This window comes from Anopheles coluzzii, chromosome 2 (genome assembly GCF_943734685.1).
Source record: "Anopheles coluzzii chromosome 2, AcolN3, whole genome shotgun sequence".
NCBI lineage: Eukaryota > Metazoa > Arthropoda > Insecta > Diptera > Culicidae > Anopheles > Anopheles coluzzii.
Window position 1 is genome coordinate 70780213 of NC_064670.1, and position 23710 is coordinate 70803922.

Consider the following 23710-nt stretch of genomic DNA (forward strand, 5'->3'; position numbering starts at 1 on the left):
TTATGGATGTAAATAACTAGTAAATTATTTGTTGAATCTTCCCCCTGTAGAAGGATATTCATTGAAACTATGAAAATGCTTCTTTTTCAAGATGAAAAGATAAGCAGTGGTCATTGCAGTGCATCATGACAGGTCTTTAAGACATCGAACAGCTGACAGAGCACCTATTGACAGAGCACCTAGTGAACTCCCTATTAGGGGAGACACAACATCCGTTTTCGATAATCACTCGAATATATTATCTTCTTAAGCGGGACATTTCCAAATTGGAAGAAATGATTAACTGTTGATCGAAAATGAACGAAATGCTTGACATTTAAGTTCTTAAATGGATTTAGTTACGATTTTTTACACGTTTTTTGGTTACATTGCACATCAGCTGGTTGCTGTGACGCTTTATCCGTCAGATATATCGCCTGTCAAATAGTTCGGAAGGCTGCTTACATGGTAGTTTGTTACACATTTAGTGTAAGAAAACTGGCCAAACGCTGATCAAATGAAGAAACGAGGCCTCCCACACATTTTGTAACCTTCAAAAATGAGTAGGATAGGTTAAGCATAGGATTAAGATACGATTTTCACCATTATGCTCCATTCGTTTAACTCCTCTGCCGTTAGTGCCTGTATGACCGCTTGAAGTGCAATTGAAACAACGGTAATGCATTAATGTGGTAGGAAGTCACTAGCAGATTGATAATAATAAATTTAATTCACGTCTACGTAGTGTTTGGATAGCGTAAATGATTAAAAAGCTAGATGGACGAATACTTATCGCGCTCCCATAAAACGACTTTTTTCTAGTTTTTTATGTGTTTTTGGTAGCTATTGCACTATTTAAATGCTTATTTTTTAGCAATACGTGTGTACTGATTGTCACTTTATCAAACCCTATCATTACTATTTTGCTAGTTGCTATTTTAGTGAAAACAGTACGACATGTCAAAAATTTCCTCGACAAAATCTAAAACGACCTGTTTTTATTGATTTTATAACTATAACCACTATAGGAACATGCCTGTTTTTTGTACCTATAATGGCACTATGGTAAAAAAAACACTTAAAAATTCATAAATATGGTCAAAAGGCAACTAATTATAGTAAAACAATAACATTTCATAACAGTTATGTTGAAAAACTAGCAATTGCGTGGTTATGTGGTCATTTAGAACGTTAACAGAAATATGAGTTTCGTTCTACTAAAATGCGAGGGTGCTAGGGTTATGAATTTGTACGCAGTGCAAGGCCTTATGTCAGCTCGAAGACTGCTCGAATTTGTTTTGCGAGTAGTAAAAATTGCATGAAAAAGATTCGTCAATATCTGCTCGATTTTCCGTTGCAAAATGGAAACGGTGAGTTTGACAGGAGTTTTCAAGCAGAAACCGTTCCCCGAAAACAAGCCTTATACATACAAGCCTTGGCATACAATTGACGTTCAACCTATGAGGTCTGACTGTAGTTGACCCCATAAGACTACCACTCCTGTCTCATGGCAAAATAATACATTGTTTTAAACAGATAAAAATTTCATAAAAAGCTAATTTTAGATTAGTTTTTAGGAAATATTGATAAATAGTCGAGTTCTCACACGGCATATTCGGTTCGAAAATATCTCTCAAACGAACTTTTCCACTGAGGTAGGGGAAGAAATCCAGCAGTCTGTGGCAAATCTTATTCGAGCAATCCAAACTATCTAACAAACTAATAAAAATTGTTGCTTGCAATCTTTTGACAGGTCGAGAGAAATATATTTCTTTTATTCGTATTTTAACATATTTTTTCGATCGCTCCCATCGCATAAGTGTTTAAACGGTTGTATATTGTGCATTTCTTACAACACGAACCTATGTTATACGAGTTATTCTGTTAAATTACGATCATTTTAGCCAGCGAAGATTCGTGGTGTGTGAACGCAAAAATATTGGCGAATATTTTTTGACACTTTTTTCTAGTGCAAGGGGAAAGATTCGCGAAGAAAGATATGCCGTGTATGAGCGTACCTAATAATGTCGCCCGGCAAACGCGCTTATAACACCGACAAACCGACGTGACACTTCGAACAAAATGAGCAAAGTCTATATAATACAGAGGTCGAGTCATCCAGAACATTTGATCAAAAAGCGTGGGAAAGTTTTGACAGCTGGATGAAAAAGCTTCAATAGTTTCATCGTAGCATACATTGTGGTTTTAGTTGTTGTGCATGCAGTGGTCTGAATGCATTTTCGGTCATTTTTACATCGTTTGTTTGTAATATTATACTTAAAAAAGTAGACGAATATCAAGAAAAGATAGAATTATAGTGAAATTATCAATTACAACAAGATCAGTGCCCGAAATTACGACGAAATCTTGTGCAGCTCAAGAGGGTCAAAGCTAAGAAGCCAGATTTCTGATTGTGGTCATTTTTAAGTGATGAATTACTGAAAAAACTACTCCATGCCACGTTCATGAGAAAGAAATGTATAGTTAAACTAAGTTTTGAGCAAAAAATGCACAATTAGCCCTAAAAAGTGTATGGTTGTTTGGAATCGTTTGTGAACGCTTTTTCATCTAACTGTCAAAAATAAGCTTTCAAAATGGTGGACCAAAATCGAGCTATGCATCGACCTCTGTATTATATGGACTTTGAAAATGAGCTTCAAAAGTTGTCTCCTTATTTCAAATGAAAATACGTTAAACACTAGCGCCATCTCTATAATGATTCGCTTACTACACTGACACAGAGAAGAAACTGCTAAATCCCATATTTGTTTTTCTTCGCAAATTCCAATGCGTATTGTTTTATGTACTTCTCACATCTTTTGCATTGATTTGGAAACTTATAAAATGATTTTCCTGGGTGTTTTGTCTAATAATTCTCACAAAATCTTGCCTCTCACACTTCCTTCGCAGTTTGTATTTAGAAAAGTTGTTTACATCGAAGCAGCAGTGAACAGAGCTTACTTTGACAGAAGTGATCGCCTCACTGGTAAATGACAGTACTTTCGTGTGGGACACTTTTGTAACGCCAGTGTCACGTCGGTTTGTCGGTGCTTATAATTCATCTTCTAAATGAACACAACTTAGTCTCAAAGACTGTTTTATATGACAAAATATTCCCTGATATATGCCATACACGACATTTGTGATGGGTTTCGTGAATCTTTCGTTGAGATTCATTCATCTGAATCTTCATATGAATTTTCAAAGATCCGTGAATCTCTAAATATTCATGTATCTTCAAAGATTCTTGAATCTATAAGATTCATAAATCCATTTAAATTTATATGTTTCCAGGGCTTAGTGAATCGTTAGGGATGTATTATTTTCAAAATATTTAATTTGGCCAATCCTACCTAAAACATATTCGTCGTGAGTTCAATCCTCGCTTGGACCGTCTCCCCGTAGCAAAACAAACTATCCGGCTAGGTGGTATCGTTAAGAAGTTTTGAAAGCCTTTATAGGCTAGCATGACCATATAGAATAGGAAGAAGAATAATAAAAAGCTCAAGCTCAAGAGATTTTTGAAACCCTTGAGATTCATGAATCTTTTGAGGTATCATTGATTCTTTCAGCGAGATATTAAATTGTTCGGAAGCGAGATATTAAATGTGTTAACAACATTTTCGGCGATTTCAAGGTGTATTTATTGAGGAGGTGAATTGTTAGCGCGTTTGCCGGGCGCCATCATTGAGTATTGTTTTGTCAAATCGCATACTATTTTCTATACCCCCCTCCAGCCCTTCCCGATTTTAATACCAACTATCAAGTATTGTTATGTCAAGTTGTGAAATGTAATTTTGCTCTAAAGCATTTCACCTCTTAATATCCATACACCTTGGGAGATTCTGCTGAGCTGTCACTTTCGTACCGCTTGGACTGCAGCTTGGATCATTCTCATCGGAAGGTTAACAAACCATTTTTGCATTGAACCTGAGTGCAAGGTGAGATTATCAACCTTGGTGTCGAAAATATTCGAATCTCACAGGGGTCTGAGCCAAAGCTCTTCATCATCGCCTTGGAAGGTGTCACACGAAACAAGGTAGTGGTAGTACTAGATAATGACATGCATTGACGATCTTCCACGCAAGAATTGGATTGAGAATCAATGCGATCAAGGCGAATTCTTGCCGGAGATTTAACCGGTGATATGGCCAAATTGCAAGGCAGAATATTAGTTGACGGCGACTTCTTCGATGTGGTTAAAGAGTTCTGAGTGTTTTGTGAATTTGTCAAGTAGCAGAAAGCCTATATTCGAGCAAAAGTTTTGCTTCGTTCTGTCAAAAAGTGACGTTCACGTTTGGTTATAAAAACGGGCTATGATACCCCACCTGGTTTACATACACTTTGGTATATACTAATGTTAGATACGAAATGTTAGATACATTGCACATTGATTCGCCCGGCCTCATCTATAAACAAACACGAGTCTGGTGGTGGTGCAGTGATGGAAAAAATAAACATGATAAATTTGTTTGGCATTTTTTTTTTCTTGACGTCAATAAATTGTTAATAAACATTTAAGTTATTGTCATTACTTGCATCAATACAGTACAATAAACATCAAAGTAATCATTGCAGTTTTATACCAAAACGCAAAAAAAAACTTGAACGTATTTTTGTATTACGCAAAACTCATTTTCACAATAATTTTAATGACATACCGTCATTTTTATAGTATAATAAATAGTTTAATACATTTTACTAAATCAAGCAAGTTTATGAACCCTTGTTTAAACATCTACTTTTTATCCGTGCATTTTGAATTCGAATAAAACAAACCCACCAATAGGTTCATGATTTTGAGTAATTGTTTTCATATTTTACGCAATTTTAGAAATTCAGGTAACCTTAGTAGCCTGGATCTTACATATTTGTTGATAATTGTACATAAAAAGTTTTCTGACGTTTTAGCGAAAGGCTAGTTTGAACCATGGACATAGCGGAAAACGGGTCATAATGAGCATGCATGGTAAAATGTGCACCCTTTATTTCTTCTTCGTCTTCTTCTTTTGTTGAGCAGGATATAGTCTTCCATGTTTTATAAAGCCTATGATTTATAAATCCTTATTTAAAGACGTAACGCTCTTATAAGGTTTTCGACTACTCGAGTCATATTTACTCGAGGCACCCTTTATTTAAGCACTGTTGATGTAGTCCATTGGTTGCCCCAATGTGTTGACGTTTCACGTTTTGTTATTATATGCCCCATTTTGTCCCGTTTGTCAAAATAGCATCACGGTCACATGCGGCCCGTGAGTATCGTCTATTTTATAGATGGAGTTAAAAATCTAAAACTAGCATACAACTAGATTCAATGTCTAAAACGATAGGGGAAAGTAGGTAAAAATGGACACGATAAGGAAAATGTTACAATTCTAGAGATATATAAATATTGCGACCATGAAAACGTGCAAACATTATCTTACACTCATGATCAGAGAATGTATTGAAACTTTCAAGTTTTTATCTATTTTTAAGGGTTTTTCTCATTAAATAAAAACATGAGTTTTTTCGTGCAGTTTTGAAATGTTCGGGTAAGACGACACCTGATATGGGAAAGGTGGACACCATAAAAGGTAATATGCCCATACTGTAAAAAACGTCGAAAATTGAAGAGGTTTACAGTATTTTAACAAATCCAATTGTTTTCCACGCCCTGGTACGTACATAAAAAAGTTTTTGACCAAATACAACGATGATTCAGCCGTAAATTTAAGAATTGTAAGCGCCACTTCTAACAATCATAGAATGCAGAATCTATAGCATTATTCAAACATCGGGCTCTAACAGCTGACGTTGCTCCAGCTTACAGAACTAACTCAAGTCATATCACCACTTCTGATTGGTGATTAAAGTTGTATAGCTTTCATAAATAAAGTTTATATCTTCCAAATATTCTTTTAATTTAGGGTATTTGATGAGATCCGTTTATATATAATTGATGTAAAAAGCAAAAAAACGAACGAGTTAAAGATTAATATTATTGACGAACGAGTGAAGATAATATAGTTTTGCTGTTTGGATATGGTGTTCTCCATATGAAAGGCACTCATGATTACTTCAGTCATATATGTTTGCAACACTTTCCAGCAATATGTAAAAAAATTCTAGAAAAAATCACTAAAATCCTTGATTTGCCTAAAAGTCTTCGGTCCTTATATGGAGCCAGCGGTTGGCACTAGTGGAACTGGCCATATGCATGTAGCAGTTGTGTTCTGATAATTGGTGTGCCAGATACATTTATTGGTTCTTGGCGGGCTACGTAAAGGATGCTAGGGAATACTATTGCACTCGATGGAGTATGACCCGTTTTATCTTGATGAAACTATGTTGGTAATAGCCTGCCTAAAGCACTAATGCGCTAGGGTAGCGGTCGGTAAACTTTGTGATAGAAAGAGACAAATTTTACATAATTGTTTGTAGAGCTCCAAACAGATAAACCAACAACAAAAATGTGTTCCAGTGCTATTAATTATGTGAACGGTTAAAAGTCGTCATCTCATAATCAAAGAGCCGCATCTGGCTCGCGTGCCGTGCATTGCCAATCGCTTGTATAAACTATATGTGTTCAAGGTTTATCATTATATCGTGTCAAGAATGATTGTCATGTGGCCCACCAAGACAATTTTGTAACAAATGTGGTTTGCAGTTTGTAAAGGGTGCTCATGCCTATTGTCCACTCTATACATACAACCACAATAGTCTGAAATGTATGTAAATTGTGATTTTATTAGTGTCATGTATATATATATGAGATAATTCGAATTCCCGTAAAGAATTCAACGTACAGATTCCCTATTTAAGCTATAATAATCATGCCAATAATGATCATTCATGAGGCTAGTTTGACATTTAGTTTTATATGGAATGTTGACATGAATTAAACCGCCAACTATCAATCTTCTTGTAAAAAACTGTCAAGAATTAAAAACTGTTTTTTCTACTTTTTTCATTTTCAGTTCATTCAATTTTTGATGTAACCATTTCAAAAGTTTTTGTTTTATTACAGCCTAAAAACTAATCAAAATAATAACGAAAATGGTCGACAAAACCAAAGCCTAAAGTGCAATGTTGTGGTCCATTTTGTCTCCTTGTTTTTATGTGTTTTATCATTTGCTCCATAGTGAGACCATTTTTCTTCGCACTATACATTTTAAAAACCTTTGATGTTGATTTTTAAATTTTATGCGATTACTTCGGATTGTTTTTCACGAATAAAATGTTGAATCGCCGAATGCCGTCAAAATATCAGTGTAAAATGGTTTGCTGACTGAGATACAGAGCAAAATCCCTAACAGTGCTATTTTGCCCCACTTTTCCCAATAAAGATTCAATATCGCTAAGATCTCCTTTATTTGATCAACTGTGATGATACTAAAAAGGAAACAACATAGATTAAAGCCATTTTATTGAACTTTTATACTGTAATGTATAAATTTGCGTCCTTACAGAAGTCAGTCTGATACAGTCTTCACTACACTCATAAAATTAATAAAAACCAACGGACAAGAAGCACACGATAGAAAAAGAGAGTCCGGATGTTGTTGCAAGTGGAGGCAAGCAAGCAATCAAACGCACACACATACGCAATAGACTTGGGAGACTCTACTTTTTCACCAATACAACCCTATTTGCGGGTGGCGCGTGGTGCCGCTGGCTCCACAATAACACGACGAAAAGGAAAACAATGTTGACACCAAAATGAAAAAAGAAACACGAGCACACTAAGCCACAAACTTGGCAACAGCGCCTCGTGTGCTCGACGGATAGGACGACTCGCAACGTTGAGATTTGCTGCTCGCTTGTCTCTACCCCCATCGTCGCGTCAAATAACCTTACCAATACTCCAAAGACCATAGCGAACGGTTTACGCTGACAAGTGAGGAAAACATCGAGGTTTAGATTTGGGAGGTTTGCGCTTTGGCCATTCATTAATAAAATACATGTATTAAATAACAATATAATTCGTATGCAGTATATACATAAGTAGTGGAACAGCATAACGTTCTAACTGATTTAAGCAAAAACTAAATTAAACCGTTTACAATCTGAATTCATAAAGTTAAGTTGAAAAAAACCTTATTTTGCTCGTAATTCATCTTAATATAAGATTTTTGTAGTTTTTTTTTCAATCTAGATGAGAAAAAGTACACATTTTACAACTCGAACGAACTAAATGGACCATCATTGTATTATTGTTCCAGCTTACGTTCTTGAACCCATCATACGTAGCATTTTATTTTTAATTATTTATTTACCAAAACCATTGTTCTGTGAGTCCTTACTTAACGGGATTTTTTACATCTTGCCCTCGTTATTTTAAAAAGTGTGATAACTATCTGAAACCCAATTATGTGTAACAAATAACCAAAACACAATAGATTTCTTAAACCCGTTCACACGGTGGGTTTTGGTAATGGATATTTATACCTTAATATAATGTTACTAGCTGATTTACCCGGTTTCACACGGGATAAAATTAATGTCTCGTTTTAATTAAAAATAGAAGCATTTGCAATCCAAGGAGTATAAAACAACGATTACAATGATTACTATGATTTTATCCTAAAGCTTCGATTCTTCTTATCGGTCGTAATAACAGTAGGTAATTAAAATCTGCAATCATCCGCTTGGGCGCTACTAAGTTTTTGGTTTACCACGGAGTTTATTGGACACATATATATAATATATCATATACAGGCACTCCATGATATATGCTATTAATGCGAACTGGAGGCAATCGCGTATCTCTTATATTAGCATATGTCGAAATTCGATGTTTTCGGTCAAAATATAGCTAATTTCCGTATCATTCTGCTTGAAGGCGTAGATTTTAGCCATTAAATTAGTTATTTGATCTGATTTCAACAAAAAATTGAAATTTTGCGCTATTTTAAATGGTTTTTAAAATTTGACGTAAAGAGAATTTATTTTGAGTTTGACATTTGATGTGGCAAATTAGTATAAGAGCTGTCAAATAAATAAAATCTAAAGCAAATCAAATTAAGATAAGCTAAAAAGTTATCGCGATTGCGAGGCCTCTTGCAAGCTGACAAACTGCTCGATTTTGCTTGCTGGGTTATAACTCCAGTGTAAACTGCACTTAACACCGAGTGTCAAAGCGCTGTATACAACAACAACAATACTGCTCTTGGCATGGGATTAGAAAATTGCTAATAAAATAAGTTTTGTGCAACGTCTGAAAATGATGTGAGTCTTAAAACCTATTCTCATACCACCATAAGGTGTGTGCAAAGTTTCGTTGAAAATAATCCAGCCGTTTCGGAGGTTGCTCGCAACAAACACCGTGACACGAGATTTTTATATACAGTGGAGCGCCGTTTATCCGGGTACCTTTTATCCGGCTTTCCTATTATCCGTGCTATTGAGAAATGACAGTTCAATACAATGGTGACATTGCGTTATGAGGAGGATATTTGAAAAAGCGGTTATAAGAGCACATTCTCATAACAAAAGACACGATAATTCAAGGTAAATTTCAAATATTCTCATTGGAAAAACATGTAGTTATTAAAAACGGGGTTATTTTATCAAAAAATTAGATAATTTTCCAAAAATTAATAAGGAATTGGTGATAAAATATATCATTTGACTCATTATCCGTGCTTTTCGCTTATCCGGGCGAGGGCAAGTCCCGAGAAGCCCGGATAAACGGCGATCCACTGTAATGTTATACTACTCTTCCCGTTAGATTTTTTTGCTGTATCTTTCATTTTCTCTTGCAAAAGCAAAATTAATGACGAAATTAATGTTATTAGTTATTACCGAAATTAACTCATTTATAGTGAAGATTTAATTTACGCAATCGCACACGCAGAATGCACATCAACAAAATACTATATGCAATTTCAAAGCTGATATTAGAGAGGATAGAACCCGCCTTAAGGGAAGCTAATTTGATTCGTTTATTGGCTGATGTTATGAACAAATGTCATATATTATTTTGAAACATTTTTTGGTAAAACTTTAATGAATGAATTTACTATACTTGACTCACTTATAGTATTTCAAGAAATAGGTAAATAAGAATTTCCATTCATTAAATTATTATTTGCAACATGCTACGTTCAAATATACAGAAAAGTATATGATTAACAATTAGAGTCCCATAAACTGGCATAAGATTTAAAAGGATAATAATAAATCGACTAAAATCATAAACTATACCTACATTTTGACGTGCCAGCTATTTGTTGATTTGTGAATTAGAAACATCACGGTTTTCATGTTCAATGTTTCCAAAAAATGACATCATAAATGATTGTAATATTTCGTCGATTATGTATTACTGACTCTTACCGTCACTTTCAATTAGCGCGTGGCCACCGAGCTGAAAACATGTTGAAATTTTTTTCAACTTTGTCAAAATTGCTTTTCAACTGCAAAAAAGAGCTTTTCTCCTGGCCGCACCAAAAACAACCAACAAGAGCGACAAAAAGCTCCAACATCTGAATATCATCGATATTTTGTTTAAGAAGCACGAAATAGGTACATAAATCAATTAGAATCATGCATTTTAGCACTATTATCGTAGCAATGGGTCACAACTGCGCCAAATAGTTGTTTGTTTACGCTTTTTCGCGGACGTCAAATTTTGTCACTTTTTGTAAACTTTTGTCAACTTTTTTTCCTGGCTGCTCCAGGTTACAAAATTTTGACAAAAGCTCAAAAAAGTGACAAAGCTCACATTTTGAAAAATTTGTCAGCATTTTGTCACTCCCATGGCCTTTCGCTTAATGGCGTAAAACATGTATTGGGGAGTAAAGCATGAATAATTAAACCTTTGATTAGGCTCTTTGAGTATATCATTATGATTTAGCCAATATCTAACCCATTGGCAGTTATTACCAAACATGCTGGAAAGGTAGAGCCAAAAAAGTATCTAACTAAATCAGTACTTGTTAAATTTGTCAACACATCCCTGGTATTGGCGGAAAAGATTAATTAATTTTTGTACATTATTTTTAGCGACATGAACAGTAGCAGCATTGCGTGCGTAGAAAAAAAAACGTTTTCAAGATTCTAAGAAATATTGCGGTTGGCTTATATCTATCCGTGATCACCCAACCCAGACTAACATCGTGATCAGCAAAAAAAATTAGTCTAAACTTACTGGTAGAACGAACTTCGATTACCTGCCAACTATTGAATTGCTACATTTTAGTTGATGCGATGTTAAATACAAAGGAATCCAAGGGGAAGTTTTTTTTTATATTGCTGCTGCTTGAACTGGCAGCCCTATTGAGTGATTACAGTGCATGTGATCTAAAAAAAAACTATCAACAATCGTGTTCCCACTGTAATCCTCAAACCATTATCTTGAAGTTTTTCGAATTCAAATGCTAAAACCGATTTTTGTTACACATGCTTTGGGCCGTTTGGCTGAAATTAGCCTCTTTGTTTTTATTTTTGTTATCTAACTTAGGAATGTATTGAAAGTTATTTTAATTTTTTGTTATAAATTTTAACCGTTTTAAGGAAATTCAGTAGGTGATTTTCATTTTCTTCATTGTTTGCTCGATTTTGGTTCCTAAATTGAAATTTTCCCTTTCTATATCGCGTTAATAAAACCGATCATTGGAAAAAGGACCAATGTTTCCTATGTATTTGTACCAGTCCGAGAAGATCATTCCGAATGGAAATCTTACAGGATTAAATATTTCAGGAGCCAGCGATGTAAGGTCGATTAAAGGAAGGTCGATTCGACTTCTTCTCCTTATTTGGCACTACAACCGGTAATCGGTAGTCTACTCATAAGCCACTCATGGAGTTGGGATATCAATGACTTATCGATCGATAGGAGGAAAAAATAAAAGCAGATTGTTAAGTAGGACAAATGTAATACAAAAAACAGATCCATCCATTAGATTAGCGAATTCATTAGTCAAGTGATCTTTGACCTTTGGCCCCTAGCTTTGACAGACGTGATCCGCGAAATAATTATTTATTTAAGAAGAAATCTAGTTACAATCCATATTGTGCATTTTTTCCCACAATCAAGATTGAATTTTCAACTGTATGTATAGAATAAGATTAAAACATAATTTATCAAAACGCTTTGAACATAGTCTACAAAATATATGCCCTTAACATATGGGGGCCGCAGCAAATGTATCAAAACCAAGTAGTCCGTGATCCTAAAAAGGTTACATCACTACACACCTTTACTCTCAGATTGTCACTCTGAGCCTTTCTATCGAAGAACCATTCCAACATGATTGCCATATTGATAGCTCATTTATTTACATGATTGATATTACACTTTACTATCAATTAAACATTTTAGCAGGAGTTGGTAACATCAAAAATGCATGAATTAAAAATTATATACGTCAACATCCTAGGTTTATCTTAGCTGCGCCATATGTGTTTCAAGACTTTCGTTAGAAAGCTTTGAACAGCTTCTTTCTTGTAGGTATACTGTGTCCTCGCCAAGTAATGAAAACATAAGCGGAAAGTATCCCTTTCCGGGCTTGATACGATATGTCAATTTTCTTACCGATGAATTTGAGCAGCGGTCGCAGTTTGGACGCGCTGCTGATACGACATTCCAGGCGGCGTCGGTTGAGGCGAAGGGCCAGAGTCGGTCCGCTGTCCGGTTGGCCCGACCTGCTGCATTGAACGAATGGTGGCTGCTTCCATTTCATGCCGATAAAATATCTTCAGCGCATCTTTTCGATCTCGCTCGCAAATTTACTGCACCGGACGCAGCACATGCACATTAACTTCTAGAGAAAACCGCACACACCCACACACACGCACATACACACTTTTATACAGGCTTTACCGTGATACACACACGCGAACACACAAGACACACAATGCTAGAGATTCTGCTTTCAAGACAGAACCTGAAGACCTATCGGCAAACTGAGGGGAAAGGATCAGGAAAACGTGAAAAAGCGACGATTTCCCTACGCTCACAGCACTATACAGCACGCTGTGATCCTTCACCTTCCCCTTTCTTCCTTAGGATGCGTATGATGATGGTGCGTATGTGTGTGCGTGTGCACCCGTACACAATCGCTAATGCGAGTGAAGGAAACACAATGCTTATGCTGTTTTCTGCCCGAACCACCTTATTTTTATCCACTTTTTTTCTTCCTTTGGCTACTTTGCTTGCTGTATTCAACGATGCACTGTACACGGTGAGGTTGCTGCTTCCTTGCTTTCTGCTCACTCAACATACCATATTTTAGTAGAACAGTACACTAGTATGCGTTGTTAACATTTCGCTCCATTCCAAACTACACTGCATTGGGAATTAGCTGAATTAGAACGCTTCTTTTGATAAGTGACACACTTATATAATTTATTTTGCATTTTCTTTACTCGCGCAAATTTCCGGTCATTATAGAACCGGAATCACTTTTTTCCAAAAATTCACGCACACAATCACTTTTTTCCAAAAATTCACTTAAACTTAGTTAGGGAGCCTAACACAAAACTCACATTCGCCGATTTATATTTAAACTCTCCGTAATACCAGAAATAACCTAAAAACACACATTTACACTTATATTCCAAACTGTTAGGACGATTAACCTTATTCATGAATTTGAATGGAACAAAATGTTACTGGGATTTTTCATAAATTTATACATCACTGAAAGCAAAAGAAACATTTTTACTTTTACACCATGCTTACGGTATGGCAGTTAAATTGCATTAGTACATGCCTATCGCGCAACAACATTTTTGCTGGCATACCCTTGTACCAAATTCAATTCGTTTCTCTGTTACCGTCTTCCGCTGTTATTAAGCCCTTTGTCCTGGTTTTTGACAAATCTAAGCATCAGCTACAACTGCACCGCAAAGAAGGCGTATATTTTCGCCAGTAAACAGGTAAGCACCAAATTCAAACATCATTACGGTATAAAAAGCGAATATCACTTGTTGGGTCGTAAGACAGGCAAAATGGATAGATTCTTGCTGTTTCAGCTCTATAGGAACAATTACAATTACAAAAACAAGTGTGGGGGTTAACTGGTTGGCGAAGAAAATGTATAAAAGCATCATATCATGCGAGACCCCGGGACAAGAGCCAGATTACAGAAAGAGAAGTCTGCCAAGGAAGAGCAAGGGAGAGAACCGATTTCATGAACGAGGCCCTTTGCCTTGCACGATGAGTAAGCTAGGGAAGAGCAATGATTAGAAAATATTGCTTGGAAAATGTGACACACCCTGCATGAGCGGCGTGAGGATAGTTGACGGAGCCACGGGTTCTTTGGTTGAAATATCAACCAGGGAGAATCATATAAGACATAGTGTAACGTAGGGCTTCCCCACAACCCTTGGGCAGAATAATCAATAAAAAAGTAAATCAGTGCTGGTAATTCCCACAAGAAATAGGCACATATACGTCATTTTCAGCATGTACACATTCACTACAGCGAACAACACCTATTAAAGGCAAGACTAAAAGCAAAAAAGACATGGTTTAATATACCAAACCATGTTGTTCAAAAGGGCTGATGTCGTTAGCTCGATCGTCCAATACATACATACATACATCTAGCAAGCCTTGTTCGTCTAGAAAACAGGGAAAACAAACGTAGGAACTGAAATTATTTATAGCCTCTTTAAGAATGATTTAATTCTGCTCTAACCAGAACACAATCCCTAACGTACACAGAGATCAATAATTGAATTGTATCACACTTTTTTAGAAATATCGCTCGCATTGTATAATAGAAGCGATTGGAAATCCAGTGAATTTGTTATCGAATTTTCCTTACTCCGTAATGCATCGAGATAAAAACGGTGCATTTTTATGAACATTCACGCAATTTCAAAATCTCGATGATATCTCAATCTCGATATCGCATCACTAAAGTCGCTTGACTTTAGTAGCCTTGAAATAGGAAATAACAAAAAAAAAGCAGTCACACACACACACACACACACACACACACACACACACACACACACACACACACACACACACACACACACACACACACACACATTCACAAATCACACAGATACGTAGCACCAGCTTTACAAGCTTTTGATTTCTTTATGGAGCTCATTATAGGACTAATACTATCGATTAATGTAAAACTCATGAGCACAGACACGCATTTGATTTTCAGAACTTGCAGCAAAAACAGAACAAAATGAATTTTCCATTCCAGGAAAGTGAACACTATATATTTCAGGTGTAACGCCCATATTTCTCGGATCGAGCACATGGGTACATTTTCCAATCGACGTTGTGAGCGATTGCTACACCATCTGGATGGATCTGGTACCATCGTCTACCTCACTTCATCCGCACTTCGTCGTAACTACGGCCCCAAACCAACAGGCCTCGGTGGATTTGAAATATCGCGGCCATGCAGTAAATCCCGTGATCTGGATTCATTCCAACACAACCTTTGCCTCCCTTTTTCGCAAAACACCACAGTTTCCTACTAGTGGCAGCCTGATTTCGTCGAACAATTGGGACAGTTTCTGGCACACGATGGTTTGCACCACACGATGACGACGACCTCGACGTCTAAATGACCACGACGACCACCAATACGCACGGGTACGATGACGGCGAATGAATATGATGATGGTGGGATTCTACAATTTCGTCTATACCACCGTTGTTAGCTTCGCTCGAGCCAATATGTTACCGTTCAGTTATGCTAAATCCTTAAGGACACCGGAAGAGCACAGATGGACACTCGAAAAAACTCTTTACCGCACGGAATTGAACGATTTATGCAGGAGCACTACAGAACTGGTGCTGCACACGCGACAGCGGCCATTTTCTTTTCCCGTGAAACACACTTGGCCGCACTCTCTCTCTCGCAAGCACATTACCCACACGAGCTTCGTTTCGAATACACCACACTACTACCAACTAACGTGTCGAATAAGCCAGCGCACGTACACAATTCTGAAATCCTCTGCCCTAAGCTCGCGTTCGCAATTGCTATGTGTGCAGATCATATTCTCCTACCTATGAAAAAACGCGATCCATCGCGTTTTCTGCTGCCACTCACAGCAAGCTATGGTGAACGCTGCTTCAAATCGTCTAAATCCTCTCAAACGGAGAAAAAACGTAACAGTTCCTATCTCTATGCGTCCCATATGCGTACGTCAAACCGCTTTACTTCCAACTTCGCCACGAACCCACACCTTCAGCAACATGATACACACACAACACACACACTATCGCAACTTTCTTTCCTCGCATGCACGCTATTCTTCACACTGTGATCACGTTAGCTGTGTTGGTGTCAGGTCGCTTCGATTCGTCGACGTTTCTGCGGCTGATGTTCCACGGCTGAAATGTTCAATTTCTACCCTTATAATTTGCTCACTTACCATGTGTTCACAATTTATTTCATTGTTGGGACTATATCGATGCTCCAGAAGTAAGCAAATGAAGTTTCTGCGATGATATCTCGTCCAAAACCACTGACTAAATAAAGAGTACACTTCTGCGCTGTGCAGCGTAAACGTCGACAATGCGAAATGGCTGATGTTATGCTACATAATAAAACATAGACCCGAGCGGCTGCACCCATACTAATGCTGCTGAGCTCACAATATCGCAGTTGGGGGAAAAAAATCGCACGAATATGCTATGAAAAGAAGTGTAACAGCATAAGATGTTACCTCTGAGACACGTTTTCTGTGGGGAAATGAATAATAATAATACTACGAATATGCACACAAAATTCCTCAGCGTATAAAAATGTGGCGAAAATCGAAATTTCCTTCAAAATAAATAATATCTCCACATCCGGCCACAAAATACGAATACTATTCTACATTCAATGATGAAGCGCTGAACCATTATTGCCTCCAGTCATCTCTCATTGGCTTATAATTTTTACCGCATATATCAAGTTAAGAAAAAAAACAGCAGAAAACTAAAAAATACATCCCACATACCAAGTTTACGAATTTTACGGGCCGTAATCATGTCTAAGCTGCGAGCTGCTGGTGTGTGAGCAAGAGAGCACGAATCCGTAATAAAGTAACCTCACCGATTTCACATTTTATTTAGGTGAAAATGGTGCAAAACAGTGTAAAAAATAATACTGTGTTCGATGTGAAAAAATTCAGGGACACGAACTAATAAGACAACAACCGGATAGCAGGCGGGATGAATGCCAAATATAAACAGGCATCTCGCCCTCCCTTCCACGCGCATTCCTCCAATACGCAATACGCAAATTTAATCATACACGTCTCTCACCCGCATCCATCGCATTATCTACATCCTTCACGCATGGCTCGCTCTGCGTTGCCCGCAGTGGGAGCGCAAACAGGAACAACACAGCGCATAAGTCCAAGAACGGTGCGGAATGGTGGCGGGGCGGAGGAAAACGTCACAACTTTAATCAGCTTTAAGATCGATTTGCCAGTAGACGCGCAGCGCCGGCTGTATTTTAGTTTCATCACCCAAACGTCGCCATCTTTGCAGGGCGCGATTCTACTTTGTTGTTTTCTCACACCGGCACTGCTGTGTCTGTCCTTCTCTAGCGCATCGCGTGCAGTTTGTTTGGCAAACGAATATTGTTCCATTACGTGGCAATGACATGCGTAGGGCCGGGCTGTCGGCAGAATCGCTCCACGACTGCCCGCCTTCGTGCTTCCCTTTACTTTCCTTCATTAATGCTTTGCTCGCTTATTATTTCGCGGTTTCGTTTGGAGAACAGCAAAATCTCCTATAACGGGTATCGCGTGACCTTTCCTAACTGCTCTCACTCCAGTTCTATACAAAGTTCTACCATCTGAACTCTCCCCCCTTCCCCTGCCCTCTTCTGTCTTTTAATGCGATTTTTCCATTATTTTTTAATGTTCCTTCAATCCTCAATAACTAACGATTTTGAAAGATGATATTCAATTTTAAATAGGTCATGTTTAAAAGAGATTGTAGTGTAGTGAATTTTCTAGAAATTCTGTCAAGTAAAACCCTTCTTCTTCTTCTTCTTCTTCTTCTTCTTCTTATTCTTCTTTGACAACAACCGTTGTCGGTCAAGGCTTTCAGCGACTTACAACAAAGTGCAATCAAATGAAATGATGTAAAAAATAAATGTGCCAAAAACGAATGAGATCTAGTTTAATACTCAGGTATTGATTGTGCTCAAATGCGATTGTGACATTATGCGTGTATGTGTTTACGGGTCGTGCATTCAGCAGATGTAGAATAGCGCGAACAGACTGTCCGGAGTGGATCAATTAAAGTCCCATCTTTTATTGAACCTCAAACAGGTGCAATGGCTGCTGATCGCCGCCGTCTACAAACAACTCACATCTCGTTGCTAACGTGTATGGTTTTTAAGGTTACCATCGCACACTTAGAAACAACTTACACTAGTGACGAACAGTGCCAACATCACACGCACATGTTTCAAGCAACAAATTCGTACCGTGGATGGTGAATATATTTTTAGCAAATTCCTCTGTGTGGTTTGTTGCTACAGTTCTTGCTCTTTATTCCGTTCCCTGGTGTTTTTTTCTTTCTTCTCTTCTTTTGTTCAATGTGTTGCGTGTATCGACAGAGGTGTATGCGTGCATGTGCTGTATGTTCCCAATGCAAGAGGTATAGCATACAGCAGAAAACCTGAAACCATGAAGCAAGGCAGCAGAGTGAGAAAGAGCAGATAAACAGACAAACAGTGCGCAACACCATGAGACGGCCGCCGCTGTAAAGCAGCGAGAGAAAAAAAGAAAGCGCGATAGCGTACCAGCTAGCCATCGAGAAATCACGGCAACGTTGCAATTGTAAAGGTGAGATGAAGGGAACTAATTTTCTTTCCCGCTTGCTCAACCGCGCCAACAGTGCCCGCAATGTGCGGAGAAGCAAGGCAAATGCCTATAGGCTCTTTTCCTTTCTACCACCTATATTAGCCCTTTGCCCGCTGTGTGCTCAGCTTCTGCTACAAACTCCGCACACAGGAAGGAAACAGTGGTACAAAAAGCAAGTGAATGAAGCAGGGCGAGATGAAACGGGGGGAGTAGGTGGGGGGGGGGGGGGGATTTTACACTTTGTTTGCGTTTGATTGAAATTCCAGAGGAAAAAAATGCTACAAACACGAAACGCTTGCTGATCGGTAACATGTGACGAAGAAGACGTCCGCTACCGTTATTTCTTTATTCGCAGTATGTCTGTTTCTGTTCTGTGGCTTGAAGAAATACACCCAGAGCAATCATATTTTCCCGCAGAGTAAGTTTTTATTTGTAATGATACCTGTAACGCCTCAGACAAAACAATTGGCTATGTTGGAAAAGAGCTAATACTGCAAATCTACAAATTCCTCTAGCCGTTCCCTCGCGGTGTTGTAAGATGTGATAAGCTCCTTCAGGGTGATGTTTTTCGATTTTCTTGCAGTTTTAAAGTATCCTTCGTTGAGAATTTTTGGTACGTGCTGCTGTACAGCTTGGAATTGAATTTGCAGCCGCCCGGACGAACTCGACTCGTTAGCATACCGGTTAAGTATGGTTGTCCCAGTCTGTGGATAAACGTAAATATGGAATGAAAGAAACACACCACACACGTTAATATTGTTATATTCTCAAGCAAAATAGCGAATTTTTCATTTATATACATACCATGCCATAAAACGCTGGTAAATCAACTTGCCGACGATTACCCACAAGGAAAACTTCCAGACGGTCAGCCATACTGCCCGCGTTAGTTAATTGCATGAAGTTGATCGTAGTTTCGTTGATTTCTGATCTTAATGGTATGGAAAGGTGAGCATGGCTAGAATTAATATGATAGTTTGATTAATCTCGACTGATATTCGACAGACGTCCAACCAGATATGTGTGAAATTCACTATCATTTACCTACCCTAGGTAACGTTCCCGACACCAGCTGTCGATGGAAATAGCTTCAAAGTAAACGTCCACGGATAGTTGTGCCTCGCTTGTGATTGGAACATTTAGGAGAAACTCGTGACAATGCCCAAAATGCCAAAAACCATTCAGCTGCTTGGAAGCATGTGTACTGCCTGTGAGCTCACTATTCTTATTAGCCATTTTTATGTCGACAGGAAGATTGATTCGATAACGTATATGAATCCCGTCGTAGTCAAAATTTGTAGCTCGAACTATCTCGAGCAAAATGAGTAAATTTCGATGAAGCTGTTTCGGGATTTCAAACCGATCTTTATGAACCATCGTGGGGGACATTAAAATGTTACTCTTTCCTATACATCCCACATGATTCTTAATGATTGGCGTATGTGGTTTTTCCACAAAATACCTCTCCAGAGCGTAGTGATACATATGAAGATTGGACTCACGCATTTCCTGATACAAAGGGTTGGTGGTAATGTTATTGAAATCGGGGAATACTGTCATTATGCCTTCTTCCGGGTTCCAAGTCAGTGTATACAGTAGCACTTCGCGCCCTAAATCAGCCATAAGATGTAGTGATTGAGTTTTATTTTGCATAAGCTTAGACAATTGCAGCTGAGGGGCGTTATTCTGTTCATCTGGATAGTAATTGTCTTCATCAACATACGTGAACAGAAGTTGAGGCTCGTGTGGTTCTGCTTTCAGCATTTGGTAATACTTTTTTTGATGGTCCGTTTTGCAGTTCTCTTTTATGCGATAATAATCTTTTTCGTATTGGCTAAAAATTTTCTCCTGCCACGAAATGATTCGTGTCTCATATGAACCATTTTCAGGCAAATCGGTAGCTTCGAGGCTTTTGTCAAGACCCTCTAGATTTGGTACATCTATTAAGGAATGGATCTTTCGAATGGTTAATCTGTGAAACAAGTACCTACGTAAATGCAAATAGAATAATATATTTGAACAAACACTACTTACCTGCAACGAAAGTTCGAGATAGAATTTTTGGTGCGATAAACTCCAGTTTTAAATTGTTTTTTGTTTGTAAACATAACTAAACTGAAATTTTCTGCGTACTGAATGAATTAATACTTGATTTGGGGTTCTTGGTTTCAACATCCAACCCGGCGCTGTTTGTTTACCATGAAAATTGCCATGGAAACCATGAGTTGTAAGTCTTGCTGTAAAGTTTAAATGTTATTGTTGTTTTTCTTCGTACGTTTCGTGTCCAATGAAAAATAAAAATTGTCTATGTGTTGTTAATGTTGTTTCAGAAAAAATCTAAAGAATAATTTTGTATTTATAATTAATTACTTTTATAGTTATTTGTTTTAATTGATTGGGCTGAAAGTTTGCCTATTTCTGTGAATGCAATTTATTTTTCAATTGATAGCTTTTGTGTATATATATTTTCTTCTTTTTTTTTCCATATATTTTCTTCTATTTCATTTATTCATTAAGTTTTTTTTTTCATTTTATGATAAAACTAACGGTCTAAATGAAATTTTGAATCACTTAAATTTTACTCGAAAATAAGCACAATACGAAAAGAAGAAGAAGAAGAGAAACATCATTCTCCATACTAAATGTATGCTGCCAACTGCCAACTGACGTGGTAAAGTTCAAAATAAAACAAAATAAAATACTTACAGCTTGTGGAAAATTACAATTTATGCACCAAAAAATCGGAAATTAAAAGTTGGGAGGCTACGAAAAATGTCAGGTCAATAACAGCAATGAATCAAAAGTAATTATAGTTTAAAGTTCAAAAATTACCGGGGTATCCGGTTGCCTTTTTAAAGGATAGTAGTAGTTTAATACTAAATCATAATGGTGCTAGTCACAAGGGTTTCAATTAGTTGTGTGCACATCTCTACATCATACGTAGAGTTTTGACCAAAATTGTCGTGATGTCATCTACTGTGCGAACAAAAGTGACACAATAACAAGTTAAACAGCAACAACAACAAAAAGTTCGGATAATCATGTTGTCAATTGCACCGGCCCGGAAAATCGGAAAACGTTTTCATTGGCTGGCATTCCTATTGTTCTGAGCCACTTTATTTACTTGTTTTTAAAACGTGTTTACGCCACACTCGCAGGTAATTCGGTGGTATGTGTCTTATAATGAAAAGATCATCCCTTTTCCTATCTTGAAACTATTCATACCGACCATAACATTGAACTATGTTTTAGCAGCAAGGATTACGTATGTCGCAAAGCAGCAACTGTGTATGAAAGATACAAGGCAACAATGAGCCTCTTTCGTACGACGTTTCCATTTGTATCGCGGGAGCTTCTCAACTGGTTTCCTGGTCACATGGGAAAGGGCATGAAACAAATGCAACAGAAATTGAAGCAGATAGACTGCGTTATAGAGGTTCATGATGCTCGAATCCCGCTCACTGGTCGGAATACGGAATTCAAACACACTATCAGCGGCATTAAGCCCCATATCTTGGTTCTCAACAAGAGTGACTTGATTGAAAAGCACTTTGAAGGCAAAATAATCGAACGCCTACAGCAAGAGAATCAAGATACGATGCACGTGTTGTTTACCAATTGTAAAAACCAGTAAGTATGTGCATGATTCATAGGATATTCTTATTAATACTACTTCATATTGTTTTTTTTTGTAGAAGCTGCCGAGGGCTTCGAAAGTTGATGCCACTGGCGCAAACCTTGATCAATAGCTCTGAACGCTTTAATCGGTCAAGTCAGCGAGAGTTTTGCATAATGATAATTGGCGTGCCGAATGTTGGGAAATCCTCACTAATAAATGTGCTACGTAATCGTCATCTAAACAAAAAAGGAGCGAGTCAGGTGGGAGCTGTTGCAGGCGTTACGAGAAGTGTACTGAATCGTATCAAAATTTGTGAAGATCCAGCTATTTACCTACTGGACACTCCTGGCATTCTCGAACCAAATATCGCCGACACTGAAACAGGTCTTCGTCTAGCATTGGTCTCATGCTTGCAGGACCATCTCGTGGGCGAAGAACTTATTGCCGATTATCTACTCTTCCTGCTAAACAAGCAGCGCAATTTTCGCTACGTCGAGATAATGGGTTTGCCTGAACCAACGGATTCGATAGCCTCCGCGTTAGTAGCCAGTGCGGTGCATTTGAATAAAATGATTCGCACAAAGCAGCTAGATGGCACAAGCGTGCTGCGTCCCGACGTCAATATGGCAGCAAAACTGATGCTAAAATCCTTTCGCACTGGGGCTTTTGGCAATATTCTATTAGACGAAGATAAAATCATGCATTCTAACAATAATATTAGATTAAAAAATATATGACCAGATTCCGGTTCGCCTGCCGGAGCTCTGCTCGAAATATCTCTAACATAAAGTGCAATATTTGGCCAAGAAGCCAAAATTGTCATAGTCGTTCGATAGTATGCCGATAGGCTCTACGATAACTGAATACAGAGAGTAAACAAATAAATCCAAAATAATTTTCTCCTGAAAAATAATTTGAATTCGATTAGTAAGAAAGATTAAGATTAACTATTTTCTAATGTATTGAAATTACAAAAACCACAAAAGATGATAAGCGTGAATTATTAACAATTTGGTATCTATGCTATCATAGCTGTGGTTTTAATAATGTTAAGCTCGCGTTAGAACCCCAGGTGAAATTTGGGGTTCTATGGCTATATTTCAATAATTTTTTATCAGAATATGGCCTTTCGTACACCAAAAGAAACGGTGTAAAAAATAATGGTCAGTGGGGAATCACAAGGAAATTATATAGGAAATTTATCGGTCGTAAGATCCGGCCACGAGTACTCAAGACAATTGACGTTCATTTTATTGTTTTGAATGCAAAATATGTTAACACTAGTAAATAATTATGTAAACCCTAAGAAAGTGAGAGAATGAGGTAGCGCAT

General features: G+C 37.6%; 3 protein-coding genes across 6 annotated transcripts in view; 1 reads left to right on the top strand and 2 right to left on the bottom strand.

Annotated features, from left to right (window-relative positions):
• LOC120961225 (uncharacterized) overlaps window positions 1–15906 on the bottom strand; it is a 58584-nt gene extending 42678 nt beyond the window's left edge. The window contains exons 1-2 of the mRNA XM_049605778.1: window positions 15627–15906; window positions 12500–13606 (exon numbers count right to left, since the gene is read on the bottom strand). Of these exons, the coding sequence (XP_049461735.1) occupies window positions 12500–12642 (143 nt within the window). The 5' untranslated portion in view covers window positions 12643–13606; window positions 15627–15906. The remainder of the gene's footprint in view (window positions 1–12499; window positions 13607–15626) is intronic.
• Window positions 15907–19160: 3254 nt separating this feature from the next.
• LOC120947635 (Meckel syndrome type 1 protein homolog) lies at window positions 19161–21216 on the bottom strand. The gene is made up of 4 exons (XM_040363126.2): window positions 20794–21216; window positions 19808–20731; window positions 19564–19717; window positions 19161–19463 (listed from the first exon to the last, which is right to left on the bottom strand). Exons 1-4 carry the CDS (start codon window positions 20865–20867, stop codon window positions 19245–19247), a joined length of 1371 nt encoding a protein of 456 aa, XP_040219060.2. The 5' UTR covers window positions 20868–21216; the 3' UTR covers window positions 19161–19244.
• A 138-nt stretch (window positions 21217–21354) lies between these two features.
• On the top strand, window positions 21355–23154 carry LOC120947637 (mitochondrial GTPase 1). Of its 4 annotated transcripts, none has more exons than XM_040363132.2 (3): window positions 21355–21917; window positions 22012–22389; window positions 22455–23154. In XM_040363132.2, the coding sequence occupies exons 2-3, from the start codon at window positions 22070–22072 to the stop codon at window positions 23113–23115; spliced, it is 981 nt and encodes a 326-aa protein (XP_040219066.2). In that variant the 5' UTR covers window positions 21355–21917; window positions 22012–22069; the 3' UTR covers window positions 23116–23154. The 4 variants fall into 4 exon arrangements, with proteins under 4 accessions (XP_040219066.2, XP_040219067.2, XP_040219064.2 ...); XM_040363133.2 differs by having other exon boundaries at window positions 22015–22389; XM_040363130.2 differs by having other exon boundaries at window positions 21356–21928.
• The last annotated feature ends 556 nt before the right edge of the window (window positions 23155–23710 follow it).

What these genes read in the sequence shown, in the direction of transcription:
- LOC120947635 (XM_040363126.2), bottom strand. Translation starts at nt 20,867, where the DNA reads ATGTTTACAAACAAAAAACAATTTAAAACTGGAGTTTATCGCACCAAA. An exon ending in TGTCGGGAACGTTACCTAGG is followed by an intron (nt 19,718 to 19,807) that starts GTAGGTAAATGA and finishes TATTAATTCTAG; the next exon opens with CCATGCTCACCTTTCCATAC. An exon ending in TACCAGCGTTTTATGGCATG is followed by an intron (nt 19,464 to 19,563) that starts GTATGTATATAA and finishes GTTTATCCACAG; the next exon opens with ACTGGGACAACCATACTTAA.
- LOC120947637 (XM_040363132.2), top strand. Translation starts at nt 22,070, where the DNA reads ATGAGCCTCTTTCGTACGACGTTTCCATTTGTATCGCGGGAGCTTCTC. An exon ending in TTTACCAATTGTAAAAACCA is followed by an intron (nt 22,390 to 22,454) that starts GTAAGTATGTGC and finishes TTTTTTTTGTAG; the next exon opens with AAGCTGCCGAGGGCTTCGAA.